The sequence below is a fragment of the Denticeps clupeoides genome, chromosome 14 (genome assembly GCF_900700375.1).
Source record: "Denticeps clupeoides chromosome 14, fDenClu1.1, whole genome shotgun sequence".
Lineage (NCBI taxonomy): Eukaryota > Metazoa > Chordata > Actinopteri > Clupeiformes > Denticipitidae > Denticeps > Denticeps clupeoides.
The window spans coordinates 669,460-686,509 of NC_041720.1; the positions used below are offsets into that span (position 1 = coordinate 669,460).

At 45.7% G+C, this 17,050-nt stretch overlaps 4 protein-coding genes across 4 annotated transcripts in view; 1 reads left to right on the plus strand and 3 right to left on the minus strand.

Moving 5' to 3' along the window:
- Positions 1–16,232, plus strand: part of LOC114803096 (armadillo repeat-containing protein 1-like) — a 25,648-nt gene extending 9,416 nt beyond the window's left edge. Inside the window, exon 8 of the mRNA XM_029002404.1 lies at positions 16,155–16,232. The gene's annotated coding sequence lies outside the window, so the exon portion shown is untranslated. The remainder of the gene's footprint in view (positions 1–16,154) is intronic.
- Positions 884–2,815, minus strand: LOC114763638 (trace amine-associated receptor 13c-like; the record flags this gene model as incomplete). The annotated part of the gene is made up of 4 exons (XM_028953408.1): positions 884–1,865; positions 2,408–2,460; positions 2,681–2,712; positions 2,797–2,815. Coding segments are annotated over 4 exons (1,086 nt in total), but the record flags the coding sequence as incomplete, so codon positions are not given.
- Positions 7,553–8,552, minus strand: LOC114763639 (trace amine-associated receptor 13c-like). The gene has a single exon (XM_028953409.1). It carries the CDS (start codon positions 8,550–8,552, stop codon positions 7,575–7,577), a length of 978 nt encoding a protein of 325 aa, XP_028809242.1. The 3' UTR covers positions 7,553–7,574.
- Positions 11,411–12,367, minus strand: LOC114803095 (trace amine-associated receptor 13c-like). The gene has a single exon (XM_029002401.1). The coding sequence runs from the start codon at positions 12,364–12,366 to the stop codon at positions 11,443–11,445; it is 924 nt and encodes a 307-aa protein (XP_028858234.1). The 5' UTR covers position 12,367; the 3' UTR covers positions 11,411–11,442.
- Positions 16,233–17,050: the final 818 nt, after the last annotated feature.

Below are 17,050 nucleotides of genomic sequence, written 5' to 3' on the forward strand. Positions count from 1 at the left end.
TTTAGAGGCCATAATTTTCCTTCCTCCTTAATTACATTTGCTTAATAGAAGAATTATTTTCTGCATGGAAGTGGAAATTGCATGATCGTCATAATTGGAACTCATTTTGAAATCATTATTGATCGCCATCAGTTCAAACACCACAAACGCTGTAACACACAGATTTCTTAGACATGTCTTCATGGAACATTTACATTTACGACATTTACCAGACGCCCTTATCCAAAGCGTCTTACAATCAGTGTCCCTGCAATCAGCAGGGACAGCCCCCCCTGGAGACACTCAGGGTTAAGTGTCCTGCTCAGGGACACATTTGCAGTAAATGGGGTTTGAACCTGGGACTTAGCAGACTTCTGGTTCATAGATGTGTGTGTAGCCCAGTAGGCCGGGGGAAGACCTCTGTGTGCTACAGGCCATGTGTAAGATTTACCTTTATTACCTGATAAGGAGGAAGAAAGAGGAGGAGAATTTACATATAAACAGTGCTGGCGCTGCAATGTTCCTGCAATCATCACAAATGCATGACGTATGATTGCACATTGTTATTTCAGCACTAGCACGTAACAGGCATATGCAAATTCATCATCTTCAGAGTACAAACCACAACTTGACTCAGTGGAAATGTGTTTACACACATACACACACACCGACATGCCAAATGCATCTTCTTTACAGCTTTGATTACCCACATACACATGTTAAGGATATTAAATATAAAAAAAATATTGCTAATACATAGAAATTGTATTGTACAGAAGTTTACTGGATTTAATCATCCATTTAGCCAGGTGTAACTTCGTAACTTTTCATTGAAATGCATTTATGTTAAAATCCATATTTTTTCCATTTACTGAAGTTTAAAAAAAACGACAACACCAGGTTATCATGAAATGACATTTTTCAGTGACGAGTCGGGGTTGAATATCTGGCGAGTTAGTATGAGTTTGACGCTTTTCTGAAACCAGGGGTGGAAGAGGGCGTAAATAACAGGGTTGATGGTGGAGTTAAAGCAGAATAAAATGGAGAAGCAGTTTACCATGATGGTGAACGCCTGTTCGTCAATGAAGTCAGTCAGCATTGAACTGATGTAATATGGCAGGAGAGCAGCCATGAAGACGCCCACCACCACGCTCAGAGCTTTAGCCGCCTTGTGCTCAGACCTTGGAGCTTTGCTCTGGTGGTTTGTTGGCTGGATCACTGCCCGAATGGCCACCACATGCTTCCTGGCCATGATGAAGATTTTCATGTACAGGGTTATTATGGTGGCTGAAGGCAGGATGAAAATGAACAGGAGGTCACAGATATATAAGGTTTGGTTCATGATGAAGAAGCATTCACCAGGACACGCCTGAGTGCTCTGGCAGAACCTGTTGAAATAGAGTAAACATACACTGTAGAGTGAAGAGAAAGTCCAGGTACAGAGGACAGTGGTGAGGATCACTCTGAGCGTGACTACATTGGAGTAGTGAAATGGGATGTACAAGGAGATGTAGCGGTCCACAGCAATCAGAGTGACATTGAAGATAGAAACCACCGTGAGTTGCATGCTACAAAGTTTGTAGATCTCACAGAGCACGAAACCAAACATCCAGCAGGGTTCAATCGTGAAAGACATCTGGAACGGCATCACCAAGATGCCCATGAGAAAATCAGCCACAGCCAGGGACAGGATCAGCAGGTTGGTGGGGGTGTGCAGCTGCTTGAAGTGGCAGACGGAGACGATCACCAGCAGGTTCCCACACGCTGTCAGAAGCACCACGGCCGCTGTGGACATGTACAGGAAGAGGTAGACTTCTGGGGGCAGGCGTCTCTCAGCACACGGCACACAGCTGAGCGTGTCGTTCACCTCCTCAGTGCTCATGCTTCTCCATGGGTGGAGACACGGTTCTGGAGAAGTGCAAAACTCAGCAGCCATTTATATGTTTGTCATTGGACCGCTCCTCCCACAAATGTCACCTCAAATTCACACAAGACCTAAATGTCATCATCATCATTCTGTAATATTTTCAAGGATCTCAACCTGATTAAAGACAGGAGTGAAATAAAAAATAAAGATAAACAAACATCTGGTTGTGCTCAGCAAGATATAAAGACTACAAAGAACTGGTGTGAAAAAGTTGGGGTTTATTGAGGGTAATTTACATGAGCAGAGATTGATCTTAATCTCTCCTATCGTCCAGCACTGCTTTACTTCATCCAATATCTAGGAAAGTATCTAGGAAACCATTGATATTGACTCTGAATCCTCCTCCACTAGATGTTCAAATATCAAACAAAAGCTAAAAACCTTCCTTTTAAGGAAAACTTTGATTAAACACGGCTTTTACATATGTTTAATAAAATAAAAGATGGGTTAAGAGTTATTAAACTAATGGTGTTTGCAGATGGTATTATAGACACTGGTTACCGTCTTCTCATTCCCATCACATGATGCTGACATCGCCCTCTCCTCGACTGAGCCTGGAATGGAGTAGGTACGCCACCTGAAATCCTCAATGAATGAAGTATCAAGGATGAAACACGCAGGGATCAAGGCCAAAGTTTCAAGCATCAACTAAGTTTCACTTACATTTACAGTATTTACCAGTCACTCTTATCCAGAGCGACTTACAGTCAGTAGGCAAAGGGACAGTCCCCTTTGGAGACACTCAGGGTTAAGTGTCTTGCTCAGGGTTCGAACCTGGGTCTTCTTGTCTTCTTGCTCATAGGCAAGTAAAGTGTTAAGTGTAGTGATTGTCACATGTGATACATATTAGCACAGCACATGGTGCACACAGTGAAATTTGTCCTGTGCATTTAACCCGTCACCCTGAGTGAGCAGTGGGCAATCATGACAGGCAACCTTCTGATTACGGGGGCGCTTCCTTAACCGCTAGGCCACCACTGCCCCCCTGAGAATGTTACCCAGTAGGCTACTACCACCAACTATGTGGTCAAAGGTGTAAACAGGGTCTCCATCCACAAGGTGAGGAGGACATGTAGGAGAATGCAGAGGGGAGATGACGAATGGTCTGAGCTGAGAATAATGGAATACTGGGTGAATCCAAAGGAATGGAGGGATATGATGTCGGATAGACTGATATGGTAGAGGACAATGAAGGGCCAATGAAGCAAGGGGACAATTTCTTTGCCTCAGTCCAGAGGTGTAGATTTTGAGTGGAGAGCCAAACCTGTTCCTCGGAGTGGTACAGTTGATCATGGGGCTGACGTCGGTGCCGTTGCTCCAGTTCAATTATTCCAAGAACAGCACCCACTAATGTTTTGAAGGGAGTGTCACTGTCCTATAACCAGTGTCGCCACATTTGACCGCCAGCAGCTCACAGTCCCCTACTCTGCCACGCTGCTGCATTGGACTGAACTTTAGGGAGAAGAGCACAGCTCTCATGTGTTAAACATGTGACTGAATTTTGGGTAAGTAGATAACTATGTCATTTAAATAAGTGAACATCCACCGTCCCAGCATGTCCCTGAAGACATTGTTGCAGTGGCCACTGCAATCTTCACACCAGTCATTCATATTCATTATTCATTCAAACAATGAATAAGCTGTGGTGGTAGTAGCCTAGTGGGTAACACACTCGCCTATTATTCAGAAGACCCAGGGTCAAACCCCACTTACTACCATCGTGTCCCTGAACAAGACACTTAACTCTAAGTTGCTCCAGGAGGGGACTGTCCCTGTAACTACTGATTGTAAGTCGCTCTGGATAAGGGAGTCTGGTAAATGTAAAATGTAAATGTGAATAAGCTGACCTTGTATTCAGTGGACGAGAGGGAACAGAGGCAACCTCTATGTGGGAGTGTGCCTGTCAAAAATTCTTTTGCCATGTCTTCGGGTTGGTGTGGTGGAAGTTTGGGGCAGTGGTGGCCTAGCGGTTAAGGAAGCCGCCCCCGTAATCAGAAGGTTGCCGGATCGAATCCTGATCCGCCAAGGCGCCACTGAGGTGCCACTGAGCAAAGCACCGTCCCCACACACTGCTCCCCGGGCGCCTGTCATGCCTGCCCACTGCTCACTCAGGGTGATGGGTTAAAAGCAGAGAACACATTTCGTTGTGTGCACCGAGTGCTGTGCTGTGTATCACAATGACAATAATTTCACTTTCACTTTCAAGTTGTGCTGCCTTCTGGTAACACTGGGGCAGCCTCACGAGAGAAGGTGCAGCTGTGGGTGATGCAGTCAAAGAGGCATTGGGGCGAGGGTGTAGGTAGGTCTGTTGGGAATGAGTCCAGGATCATGAAATTGCCAACGGCCCCAGAATCAATGAATGCCATGGATGGTATGGCAAAAAAGATGAGTCGGGAAATGATTGTGCTTACCAAACCAGGTGGGCTGGCCTTTCTGCTCATTTGGTTGGTTTGTTTCCTGGGTAGAAATAGTGGGCACAGAATCATTCAGAATATCAGATCTTCTCCTGTTTCACCCCTCTTCTGTTGGGGTGAAGACAGTGTGCCCCAACTTCATGGGTTCCTCCTGATTGTGTACGCGGGATCCGAGGAGGAGGTACCACTGAGGTGGTGGGCATTTGGCTCTCCTTGAAAAGAATGTAAATCAGTTTATTTAATCGCTTTCACTCAAGAGACCTTCCAAGGGGACACTGGCTCCCACACGACAGCTTGTCACATACTGGCCTTGGTCTCTTACGCCATAAAGTTCTGAATTCTGGCCATCAACAGCATTTGGGAAGAGAAGGCACACCCTACCATTTTATATCAGGGACTCAGAGAAGGCATCAAGGACAGGCTCGTCAACAAAGACTGGAGGGGCTGCTCTGAATGACCTCATTGAGCTCCTCACAGCTCTGGACCAGTGACAGGCCAGCTCCAGCACCCAATGCAACCTGTCCATAACCATCACCTGGTCCTTAAGCTCCAAGGTTGCTTAGCAGGGAGAGGTGCTCATTGACTTGGGGGGAATGAATCTGGCGTAAATTCACCCATTATCAACCTCAGTGGGGGTCTTAAGTCGAACACACTTGCAGAGTAAAAGATGTAGACTTACCCACCTCTTTGTGTCATCTCGCAATTTGAAGTGAAATGTGTCCTCTGCTTTTAACCCATCACCATTGGTGAGCAGTAGGCAGCCATGACAGGCGCCCGTGTGCAGGGACGGTGCTTTGCTCAGTGGCACCTTGGTCACTCAGCATTCCAACCGGCAACCTTATGATAATGAGGCCATTTCATTAACCGCTAGGCAATCACTGGCCCAATTTGGTTCCATGTCTCCTCCAACATTTTCTCTTTCATTGCGTCACACAGTTGGTGACAGTAGTGACAGGGACAATTCCCCTGAAAAAACTCAGGGTTAAGTGTCTTGCTTACAATTACAACATTTACCAGATGCCCTTATCCAGAGCAACTTACAATCAGAAGTTACAGGGACAGTCCCCCCCTGGAGACACTCGGGGTTAAGTGTCTTTCTCCGGGACACGTTGGTAGTAAGTGGGATTTGAACCTGGGTCTTCTGGTTTATAGGCAAGTGTGTTACCCACTAGGCTACTACCATCCCTACTTACTCCCAGATCCAGGCATCAATACCCCCAGAGGGGCAGCTTAACCTAGGTCCAGGGGTGGAGGCAAAAAGACAACCTGGTCCCCACAGCAAGAAGGAAGCCCATTGGCCCAAACCCCAGCTGGGCGGCCAGCTCGTCCTCTCAGCCCCCAGCCCCAGCCAGAAAATGGAGAGCAAGGGTGTGAAATGACCCCCTGCCTCCCCTCATCTGCTCAAATGTGCTGTTGGCATGTGTTGTTCTAAAAATGCTTTTAAAATGAGGGAGGGGTATAGCGGGATATAGTTATAAAGATGTGACTTTTTGAGATGATTTAACATTAATACGAGTTGCCCCAGCCTGTCTATGGTCCTGCAGTGGCTAGAAATGGCGATAGGTGTAAAGAGTTGGCCATTCTGCTTTGTCATTCAGAGAGCGGCAGCTCAGATGACTGTATCTGGAATTTTGCCTTTTATGACATCATAAGGGGAAAGGTTACCCCCCGATTCTCATGCTTTTTCCGCTCAGAGAATTTCCCACCCCTCCCATAAAACAGTATCTCCACCGACCGTCATGGCTTCCAAACGTGAGAAGCATTACATTTGTTTGGTGATTGGATGTAAAAATTAGCACAAATGTGTTTTTTAGATCTGTTACGTGAGACTCTGAAGAACTGGTGAGTTAATTTAAATTTGTTCTGGAAAAACGTTGACACGACTTCCTGTCTGCTTAAAACATTGTGGTTGGTGGATGGTGTTGGTGACGTCATTTCCGTGAACACCCGCTCAACTTCTATAGGTCGCTCTCCTCCTCATCCCACCTCTCTCCTCCTCAATAGCATTTAAAGCTACAGACACCGAAACGGCACGTCCTGGGAAATCTCTTGAGGGGCTCAATCAAAATGGCTGAAATTCTAATAATAAGGGGCTTTTAATCTTCATGAAGACGCAGAAGTAAGTGGAGATTACAGTCAACAAATCAGCATCTGAGAGAGGGATCCAATCATGTGGACCAGGCTGACCTGTCCATCTTGCAATGAGACATTGTTGCTCTCAGGCACTGGATTGGTCTATCAAAGGTACTAGTTTGGGTCCTACAATACTGAATGCTGCCTTTTCTTTATGCATGTCATCTACCGACGCCTGGTCCTACAGGCAGATAAGGATAATGTGGGAGGAATCATAAAGAACTTTGTGACCACTTCATACTACTTTCCACCACTTGCATGTGGTTTAGAGGCCATCCCGTTCTTTCCTCCCTAATTACATTTCCTTAATCCCATAAAAGAATTGTTTTCTGCATGGAAGTGGAAATTGCATGATCATCATAATTGGAACTCATTTTGAAATCATTATTGATCAGTTCAAACACCACAAACGCTATAAACAGATTTCTTAGACATGTCTTCATGGAACATTTACATTTACAGCATTTACCAGATGCCCTTATCCAGAGCGACTTACAATCAGTAGTTACAGGGACAGTCCCCCCCTGGAGACACTCAGGGTTTAGTGTCTTGCTCAGGGACACAATGAACCTGGGACTTAGCAGACTTCTGGTTCATAGATGTGTGTGTAGCCCAGTAGGCCGGGGGAAGACCTCTGTGTGCTACAGGCCATGTGTAAAATTTACCTTTATTACCTGATAAGGAGGAAGAAAGAGGAGGAGAATTTACATATAAACAGTGCTGGCGCTGCAATGTTCCTGCAATCATCACAAATGCATGACGTATGATTGCACATTGTTATTTCAGCACTAGCACGTAACAGGCATATGCAAATTAATCATCTTCAGAGTACAAACCACAACTTGACTCTCAGTGGAAATGTGTTTACACACATACACACACACCGACATGCCAAATGCATCTTCTTTACAGCTTTGATTACCCACATACACATGTTAAGGATATTAAATATAAAAAAAATATTGCTAATACATAGAAATTGTATTGTACAGAAGTTTACTGGATTTAATCATCCATTTAACCAGGTGTAACTTCGTAACTTTTCATTGAAATGCATTTATTTTAAAATGCAGATTTCATCCATTTACTTCCACTTTAAAAAAAACAACAACACCAGGTTATCATGAAATGACATTTTTCAGTGACGAGTCGGGGTTGAATATCTGGCGAGTTAGTATGAGTTTGACGCTTTTCTGAAACCAGGGGTGGAAGAGGGCGTAAATAACAGGGTTGATGGTGGAGTTAAAGCAGAATAAAATGGAGAAGCAGTTTACCATGATGGTGAACGCCTGTTCGTCAATGAAGTCAGTCAGCATTGAACTGATGTAATATGGCAGGAGAGCAGCCATGAAGACGCCCACCACCACGCTCAGAGCTTTAGCCGCCTTGTGCTCAGACCTTGGAGCTTTGCTCTGGTGGTTTGTTGGCTGGATCACTGCCTTGATGGCCACCACATGCTTCTTGACCATGATGAAGATTTTCATGTACAGGGTTATTATGGTGGCTGAAGGCAGGATAAAAACGATCAGGAGGTCACAGATATACAAGGCCTGATTCATGATGAAGGAGCATTCACCAGGACACGTCTGAGTGCTGTGGTAGAACCTGTTGAAATAGACTAAACATACACTGTAGAGTGAAGAGAAATTCCAGGTACAGAGGACAGTGGTGAGGATCACTCTGAGCGTGACTACACTGGAGTAGTGAAATGGGATGAACAAGGAGATGTAGCGGTCCACAGCAATCAGAGTGACGTTGAAGACAGAAACCACCATGAGCTGCGTGCTACAGAGTTTGTAGATCTCACAGAGCACGAAACCAAACATCCAGCAGGGCTCAATCGTGAAAGACATCTGGAACGGCATCACCAAGATGCCCATGAGAAAATCAGCCACAGCCAGGGACAGGATCAGCAGGTTGGTGGGGGTGTGCAGCTGCTTGAAGTGGCAGACGGAGACGATCACCAGCAGGTTCCCACACGCTGTCAGAAGCACCACGGCCGCTGTGGACATGTACAGGAAGAGGTAGACTTCTGGGGGCAGGCGTCTCTCAGCACACGGCACACAGCTGAGCGTGTCGTTCACCTCCTCAGTGCTCATGCTTCTCCATGGGTGGAGACACGGTTCTGGAGAAGTGCAAAACTCAGCAGCCATTTATATGTTTGTCATTGGACCGCTCCTCCCACAAATGTCACCTCAAATTCGCACAAGACCTAAATGTCGTCATCATCATTCTGTAATATTTTCAAGAGACACAGCTGATTGAGAAATTAAATGTAGAGAAATGTCATGTAGTACAGGGGGTACTCTTAAAATGTAGTTTTTTTGTGATGTAAAAAACAAGACCTGTCACGTCTCGGGTTCGTGGGGAAAAGGAGGCGCAGGAGAAGGACCTGTTTTCAGGGAAGGAACTATTTTAGAATGAACACAAGACGGCACGAGGGCCGAATGCACACCTGACCAGCGATGCCTGTCCATGATTAGAGCCCTGTTGTCAGGCTGCGAATCAGCTGTGACAGAGCGACGCCTCCAAGGGTACGTCCGCGGAGCCCAGGCAGAAACACTGGTGGAGGTTGCGGGGCAGGCGGAAACCACAGGGCTCCAGCACTGTGGGCATTGCAGGTCCTCCCTGGCTTTGCAGCACCACCTGGGGGATAAGAAGAGGGGAAACATATTTCACAAACAAACATATATCGGGACAGTGGTGGCGGTTCCATAATCAGAAGGTATATGGGGGTGCCAAGGTGCCACTGAGGTCCGCTTGATGAAGGTACCATCCCCACACACTGCTCCCCGGGCGCCTGTCATGGTGCCCACTGCTCACCAAAAGAGAGGGTCGTCGGGCTCCTCCAAGCTTTGCAGGACCACCTTCGGAAGCTGGGCCAGGTTAGGTCATGGTGGGCTGGTAGGCACATTTGCAGACGATGCAGGAGATGCTGGAGGACTTGGCATGGAAGGACGTGGGTGCTAGGGTTGGTGCGTGAGGACTGGGAGAATGGGCGTGCTTGAGTTTAGGGACTCACAGGGAACCACACAGCAGCAAGGGGAGCACACGGTTTTACCGAGGCTCATGCGCATCAGGAGGGGACTGGTAGGTTGGCATCATCCAGGTCAAGTTCATTGGGCATCGGGCAGCAGGCGGGTGCAAAAACAGACGATTTGCAAGGGCAAATCCAAAAGATAATTCAGTGTCAGTTGCTGTTGCTTCCCTTGGCACCTAGCGATGCAACTGGTCTGGTCCTGCCACACCAGCTCCACAACCACGTCATTCATTGCCAGCGTCTACTTCCGGGTGGATGGTCTCGCAGCTGCCCGCTCACCCCCTATGGGCGGGGTGGTGGATCGGGATCAGGTTTTCATCCTGGCCAAAGTACAGTGGATCAACTTTTTTGCCTTGGACACCTGGGTGAGGGTGCATGAACATGGGATTGGGAGGTTCTGTAGGAACCTAGGTGTTCGGGGCACTGCTGCATACTGTCCTGTTTCATAATTATTGCAGTGAGTTCTGTTTGCATACATTGGGGCCGAAAGTGAAGTGTTCATAAATCCCTCCCCCTTAACTAAATTCCCAGTTCCAGCTGAAGGAGAGTGACCCAAAGCATGATATTGCCACCACTAAGTTTCACTGTAGACATTTCCCAGTACTCCAGAATTCATGTTACCTTGTCTTGTGTTCCTGATTACCCTGATTGTTAACAACTGTTAATAGTAGTATAAATGTATCCTAGTCATGTCCTGTCCTTGTGCTGTTATTTGTCTTTTACTCGGGTTCATGTGTAGCATCTGTGAGAACGTCCCCGTATCCCGTCTGTATTATTAAATCCCTGTGTTAGTGAGGTTCGCACTTGTAAATTTCTTCAGTCTCTTTACTTGATGGCAGGCTGAGTTCTTTAATTAAATCATAAGGTGCTTCAACAAAATATTAGTTTGAGGATGTGCACCCTTATACAACCATCTTATTGTAAACTTTTTGTTTTTTCAAACAGATTTGCTTATTATTTTTATTACAATTTTGCAGGTTACTGGTCACGTTAAGGGTGGGAAACATTTTGAAATTGCGTATTGTGGTCTACTTTTTTATTCCCCAAATCTTGCCATATTTATAGGCATGTGCACAGTTTTTATATCCATGCATGATTTATGAACTGAACTGAATATGTTTATCTTCAAATAAGTGAAAGTGTTTTTGTCAATGTGATGCACAGCAAGAAACAAAACGTGTCCTCTGCATTTAACCATCACCCTTAGTGAGCAGTGAGCACCATGACAGGGGCCCGGGGAGCAGTGTGTGGGGACGGTACCTTCATCAAAGGGACCTCAGTGGCTCGTTGGTGGGTCAGGATTTGGACTTGTAACCCGCTAGACCACCACTCCTCCAATAATGCAAACTTAGGGATGACATGATCCAGGACTATAAGATTCTAAGAGGTCTAGATGCTGTTCATAAAAATACTGTACCTATTTCAACAAACTTTGAGTTATTTTAGATACATATACACACACACACACACACACACTTATATATGAAAAACAATTATTACATAATGTAATTAATGCATTTGTTTTAACAGAATTGTGAGAAATAATGACCATAAAGGATTGAGGAACTGATGTTGTACCGACAGCAATCATCTGGAAAATTAATATTTACAGGAAATTTACAAGTTCTTGCATACTCCACATAAAGGACATCTGCTAATGGCTCACATAATAACACACATACCGCGGTTTCAGTTTCTGTGATGGAGAGTGAGTGATTTTGGGACTGGAGGATCTGGTAGTGGGGACAATCTGGTCAGAACAGTTAAATTCCTGTAATTCATTAATTTTCATGTTTTCATGAAGGTTCCAATATGTAAATTAAACTCAAAACTGTTAAAAATGTATATTTATTTATGAACAAACTTTAATGGGATGTATGATTATACAATAAGGTCTATTCGTATACATTGGTGGCATTTATCCGATGCCTTTATTCAGAGCTGATCCTTCATGAAATGATGAATGAGGGGTCTGTTCTGAAAATCCTGAACGTTAGAATGAGCTTGATGCTCTTCTTGAACCAGGGGTAGAACAGGGCATAGATGATTGGGTTTATGGTGGAGTTGAGACTGAAGAGGACATCTAGGCTGTTGAAGATGTTGGACGCTGACTGCGCCTCCATCAGGTCAAACATGACCGTACTGAGGAAATACGGCATCAGACAAGCCAGGAAGACGGCCACCACGATCCCGAGGATCTTAGCAGCCTTCCTCTCTGATTTCATGGTGGAGGTTTTATCTGACGCGATGGTCACGTCTCTCTGGGTGCAAAGTGCCCGGATTGCAACTGCGTGCCGCCTGGCGGTGACAAAGATTCTCGTGTAAAGAACAGTGATTGTGCCGCATGGCAGAATGAAGGTGATGAGCAGGTCGGAGATAAAGATGGTCTGGACAAAGCCATAGTAGCACTGGCCTGGACACATCCTGATGGAGGAGTTGGTGACATAGAGCACTGAGCTGTTGTAGAAGAAGGACACGAGCCAAATGCTCAGCACCGCGGCCAGGATGACGTTCAGGGACACCAGGCAGCGGTACTGGAAGGGGTGGCTGAGCCCCAGGTAGCGGTCGACGGCGATCAGAGCGATGTTATAAACCGAGACGAAGGTCAGGTGGAGCCCGGACAGCTTGTACACTTCACAGATCGCAGAGCCGAAGATCCAGCAGAGCTCGATTAAACGCGTCATGTGGAAGGGCATGACGAGGATCCCCACGAGGAAGTCGGTGACGGCCAGGGACAGGATCAGCAGGTTGGTGGGGGTGTGCAGCTGCCTGAAGAGGCAGACGGAGACGATCACCAGCAGGTTCCCACACGCTGTCAGAAGCACCGCGGCCGCCGTGAGCGTGTAGAGCAACACGTAGATCTCTGTGGACATGTCTGCGGGTCGACCGGTACATGGCGCACAGTCAGAGGTGCCGTTCGCCTCCTCTACACGCATTGGAGCCAGAGACCCACGCCACGCTTCTCGGGGAAAGGCCACCGCCGGCCTGTCATTTATATGTCCCCAACTCCTCCCACTGGGTAAAAAAAGTGATGACATGTTGAGGAGGCGTGCACAATCAGGCCTGTCCTCGATGCAGTTATTGTCAATAAAAATTGCAGGAGACAATAAATAAAAATAGAAAATAATGGATATTATGAACAGTGCCTATACACATACACATGTGTAGTTAAAAAGTAAAACATTTCCAGTGAATCACAATCGTGAATCACAAACATCTCACCACAGTTTAGGCAACCATCATATTTCCTGACTGCTGTTTAAAGTCCCCTGACATGAAAATGTGACTTTGTGAGATTATTTCACATTAATACGAGTTCCCCGAGCCTGTCTATGGTCCTGCAGTGGCTAGAAGTGGTGATGGGTGTAAAGATGGCAGCTCTGGCGGTCAGATCGGGAATTTGGAAGGATACCTCCTGTTTCTCATGCTTTTTCCGCCCAGAGAAATTCCTGCCCCGCCCCTAAATCATTATCTCCACCGACCGTCATGGCTTCCAAACGTGTGAAGCGTTGCAGTTGCTCGGTGATTGGATGTAAAAATGAGCACAAATTAAATCCTGTCCTGTCTGTACCAAACATTGTGGTTGGTGGATGGTGTTGATGACATAATTTCCACGAATGCATGCTCAACTCCTATAGGCCGCTCTTCTCCTCATCCCGCCTCTCTCCTCCTCATTAGCATTTAAAGCTACAGACGGTGAAACGCCGCATCCTGGGAAATCTTATTGTGGGACTGGATCAAAGTGGCTGGAATTCTGCACCGAGACTTAATTCCTGGCAACTGCTAAATGACGACTTAGCACAGCCGCCACCACCATAACAACTACAGCTTCAGGGATTTTCAAATGGACCCGTAGCATCATAATGGACACGTATTGTACACCATGACTCTGGGCTACAGAAGTTTGGACTTCTCCACCTCTACAACTGTAGGATTTTTTCTCTTATTGGACAAACACAAACACTGCACTGACACCAACTGCAGGCTCACTCTACCCTGGAAGGACGTCCCTCTCTGTATCACTCCTTTCTTTTTTCTCTCTCCTACAGGTTTTCCTTGTGTGCAGAAGGGTCATGTGTGGGGGTGTCAAAGCCCATGGAGACGTACTGTATGACATACTGTAACAAGACCAAAACAAAAATGTCATGACAGGGGACCTGCAGGAAATGAGCATGTGCAGAAAACTGCCACTGTGGTTCCCAGCTTTTTATTTTGTATATCGGGCGGAGGAATGATGGAAAGAAATAAAGGACCACAAGCTGGGTCTCATTATTTAAAAAAAGGCCATAATGACATTCACTAGCGCGTCTCAAAAGCCCCAGTCGAGCACTGAGTGTATAAATGAAGGTACTTTTCAGTATTACGCTGCATACTTCTGTATTGTGCATGCGTTTTTGAGATTATACTTTAAGAAGCTGTATTGCTTATTTTCATGAGCCATTGCCAAGAAAAGCCAGCAGGCGCGGGCTCTGCAGTAAAGAATTCATGGCAGTTGCGGTGCTGCTGTCTTGTCTTGGGGTGCTAGTAGCCTAGTGGGTAACACAATCGTCTATGAACCAGAAGACCCAGGTTCAAACCCCACTTACTACCATCATGTCCCTGAGCAAGACACTTAACCCTGAGTGTCTCCAGGGGGGACTGTCCCTGTAACTACTGACTGTAAGTCGCTCTGGATAAGGGCGTCTGGTAAATACAGTAAGTGTATAATGTAAATGTCTCCCCGAATCACCTCCATCAACAACATTTATTTCATATATAGTTGTAGGGTTGGAGAAGTCCAGGATGTATTCAGTGTCATGGTCTAGATTACGTGTCCATAATGATGTTACTGGTCCATTTGAAGATCCCTGAAGCTGTAGTTGTAACGGTGGTGGTGGCTGTGGTGACCCTCTGGTTTGTTTCACGGTATGTCCTTGTTAAGCAGTTGTCAGGAACCAGGATTTATTTGCTGGTCTGATCACTGGGGTCTGCCAGTAGTCTGGACGCTTGATTCCGTGTCTCGGAGAAAAACAAACAGAAGCAGCGGCAGACGGTTGCACTGTACGACCGATACTGAAATATGTGGTTATGGTGGTATATTGGTGCTACAGTGGCCCGGTACCCTAACTAAGACAGTCTAACTAGGGTGAATTTAACTTTGTCTGTGTCTAACAGGGGGACTCTGTGATAAACTGGACTTTATAATTGACACTGCGTCAAAATGAAGTGAAATGAGTGTCTGGGACTTTAACAAAAAGCCAGAGAAAACAGATAGGATTTCAGATTGGATTTAAACACTGAGACTGTGTCTGAGTCCCGGACACTGACAGGCAAGCTGTTCCACAACTGTGGAGCTCTATAGGAGAAGGATCTGCTCCCAGCTGTGTCCTTCTGCACTTTTGGTACCAGTGGTGACCCCGCACCCACTGATCGAAGGGGCGTGGCTGAGTTTGCTCAGGTATTGCGGGGCGAGACCATTTAGAGCTTTATAGGTTAAAAGTAGGATTTTGTAGTCAATCCTAAATTTGATGGGTAACCAGTGCAGTGTAAGACTGGGGTGATGTGGTCAAATTTCCTGGTTCTAGTTAGAACTCTGGCTGCAGCATTCTGTACTAGCTGGAGTTTACTCATGCACCTACTAGAGCATCCAGACAATAATGCCTTGCAGTAATCTAACCTTGATGTAATAAATGCATGGACCAATTTTTCTGCATCATGCATTGAAATTATATTTCTTATTTTTCCAATATTTCTAAGGTGAAAGAACATTGTCTATGTGCAAATTGAATGCACGTAGACCTGCATCAATGATGACACCTAGATCCTTCACTTCAATACTCGGTGAGATAGAAAGGCTATCCAGGGTTATTGTGTAGTCAGACAGCTTATACCTGGCTGCTTGAGGCCCAAGTACAAGCGCTTCTGTCTTGTCAGGGTTTAACAGGGGAAAGTTGGTGAGCATCCACTGTCTAATGTCCTTCAGACAATTCTCTATATTGTTCAGCTGCTGCCTCTGATCTGGCATTGCTGACAGATACAGCTGTGTGTCGTCAGCGTAGCAATGAAAGCTAATACCGTGTTTGCGGATGACGTCACCTAAAGGTAACATGTATAGAGAAAAAAGTAACGGACCTGGGACAGAACCTTGTGAAACACCAAACTCTACTATGTGAAGACGAATCACAATTGATATCCACGTGTTCTCCGTTCAGTGTTTGCCTCCCTCACTCTCGTGTCGCTCATGAGATGTATGAAAGAATGACTATCTGTTCCTACACTGCACACATCTCGCCTGTGTACGTTGTTTGAAGGCTCCTAGAGCGTTTCATTTAAGTTTCCTCGTTAAAACGTCATTGTGTCGTGCATTTTCATTTACATTTACAGCATTTACCAGACGCCCTTATCCAGAGCGACTTACAATCAGTAGTTACAGGGACAGTCCCCCCCTGGAGCAACTTAGGGTTAAGTGTCTTGCTCAGGGACACAATGGTAGTAAGTGGGATTTGAACCTGCGTCTTCTGGTTCATAGGCGAGTGTCTAACCCACTAGGCCACTACTGACTTGTGCACTTGTGCCTCGAGGCTGAACGACCATATATAGCAGTTAACAATGTTCTAATTTTTTGTAAAGCATGAGTTGAAGTCCAGAGTGGAAAAGGTTTGGTCGGTGATCTTCTTTTCAGATCTGAATCCAGTTATGCTGAATCTCACACCACGCAGGATGGGAACAGATCCATCATCTTCTGTGCATCTTCTGCATTTCCCTGCTCATATTTTAACTTTGTCACTTACCGTACACGATGCCATGACAGGTGAGGTCAGGTCAGGTCGTGGCTGAAAATATGACCCTGTTGTGATTGACGCAATATTGTCATTACTTTTGTTTTTCCTTATCAGAACTTCCCACCTCAAGACCCTGGAGGCTGCGGTGGGTTCAGTCTGCGTTAAAATGGGACTTGACAAAAACACATGGTCCAAGGGGCACCATTAGCACATTTTAAAAGAAGTGTGAAGCTCTCAGGTGGTGTCACACGTCACCCTGATGAAACTGGCACATTAGAGACTGGCCGTGAGTTTGAGTGGCACCATAACAAAAGATATTATGGAGTAACATGACTTGTGTTTATTCACATGAAATAATATTAATGAAATAATCAGGAAATGATCTGAAGATGCAAAAATGTCTGTGTGTAAAGGACATAATTGACGTGTGTCGGAGTTGACGGTCCACTCACTTGCCCACGTCCCCTGGACCTGGTCCCCCTCGAGAGGAGTGCAGTGAGTCCCTCGGCTTATTAAAGGTGTTTTGTATGATGCAATCAGGCCATTTGTTTATCTGGGTTAATTTATGGCCCACGTAAATCACCTAATTCCAGTTACCTGGACACAGTTTATTATAAAGGATCATTGTCTATTCATAAATATATTGATGATCGCTGAAGATGTATTTTACTTTTAGGAATGTTTTGTGAAAATTTTATTAATGTGCTGCTTTCTACCAGTGGCCTTCATACGTCAAACTATCATGAATCAGCTTAGGCTTCTGGTTAGGGTCAGAGGTCAAGCGGAACATGATCTT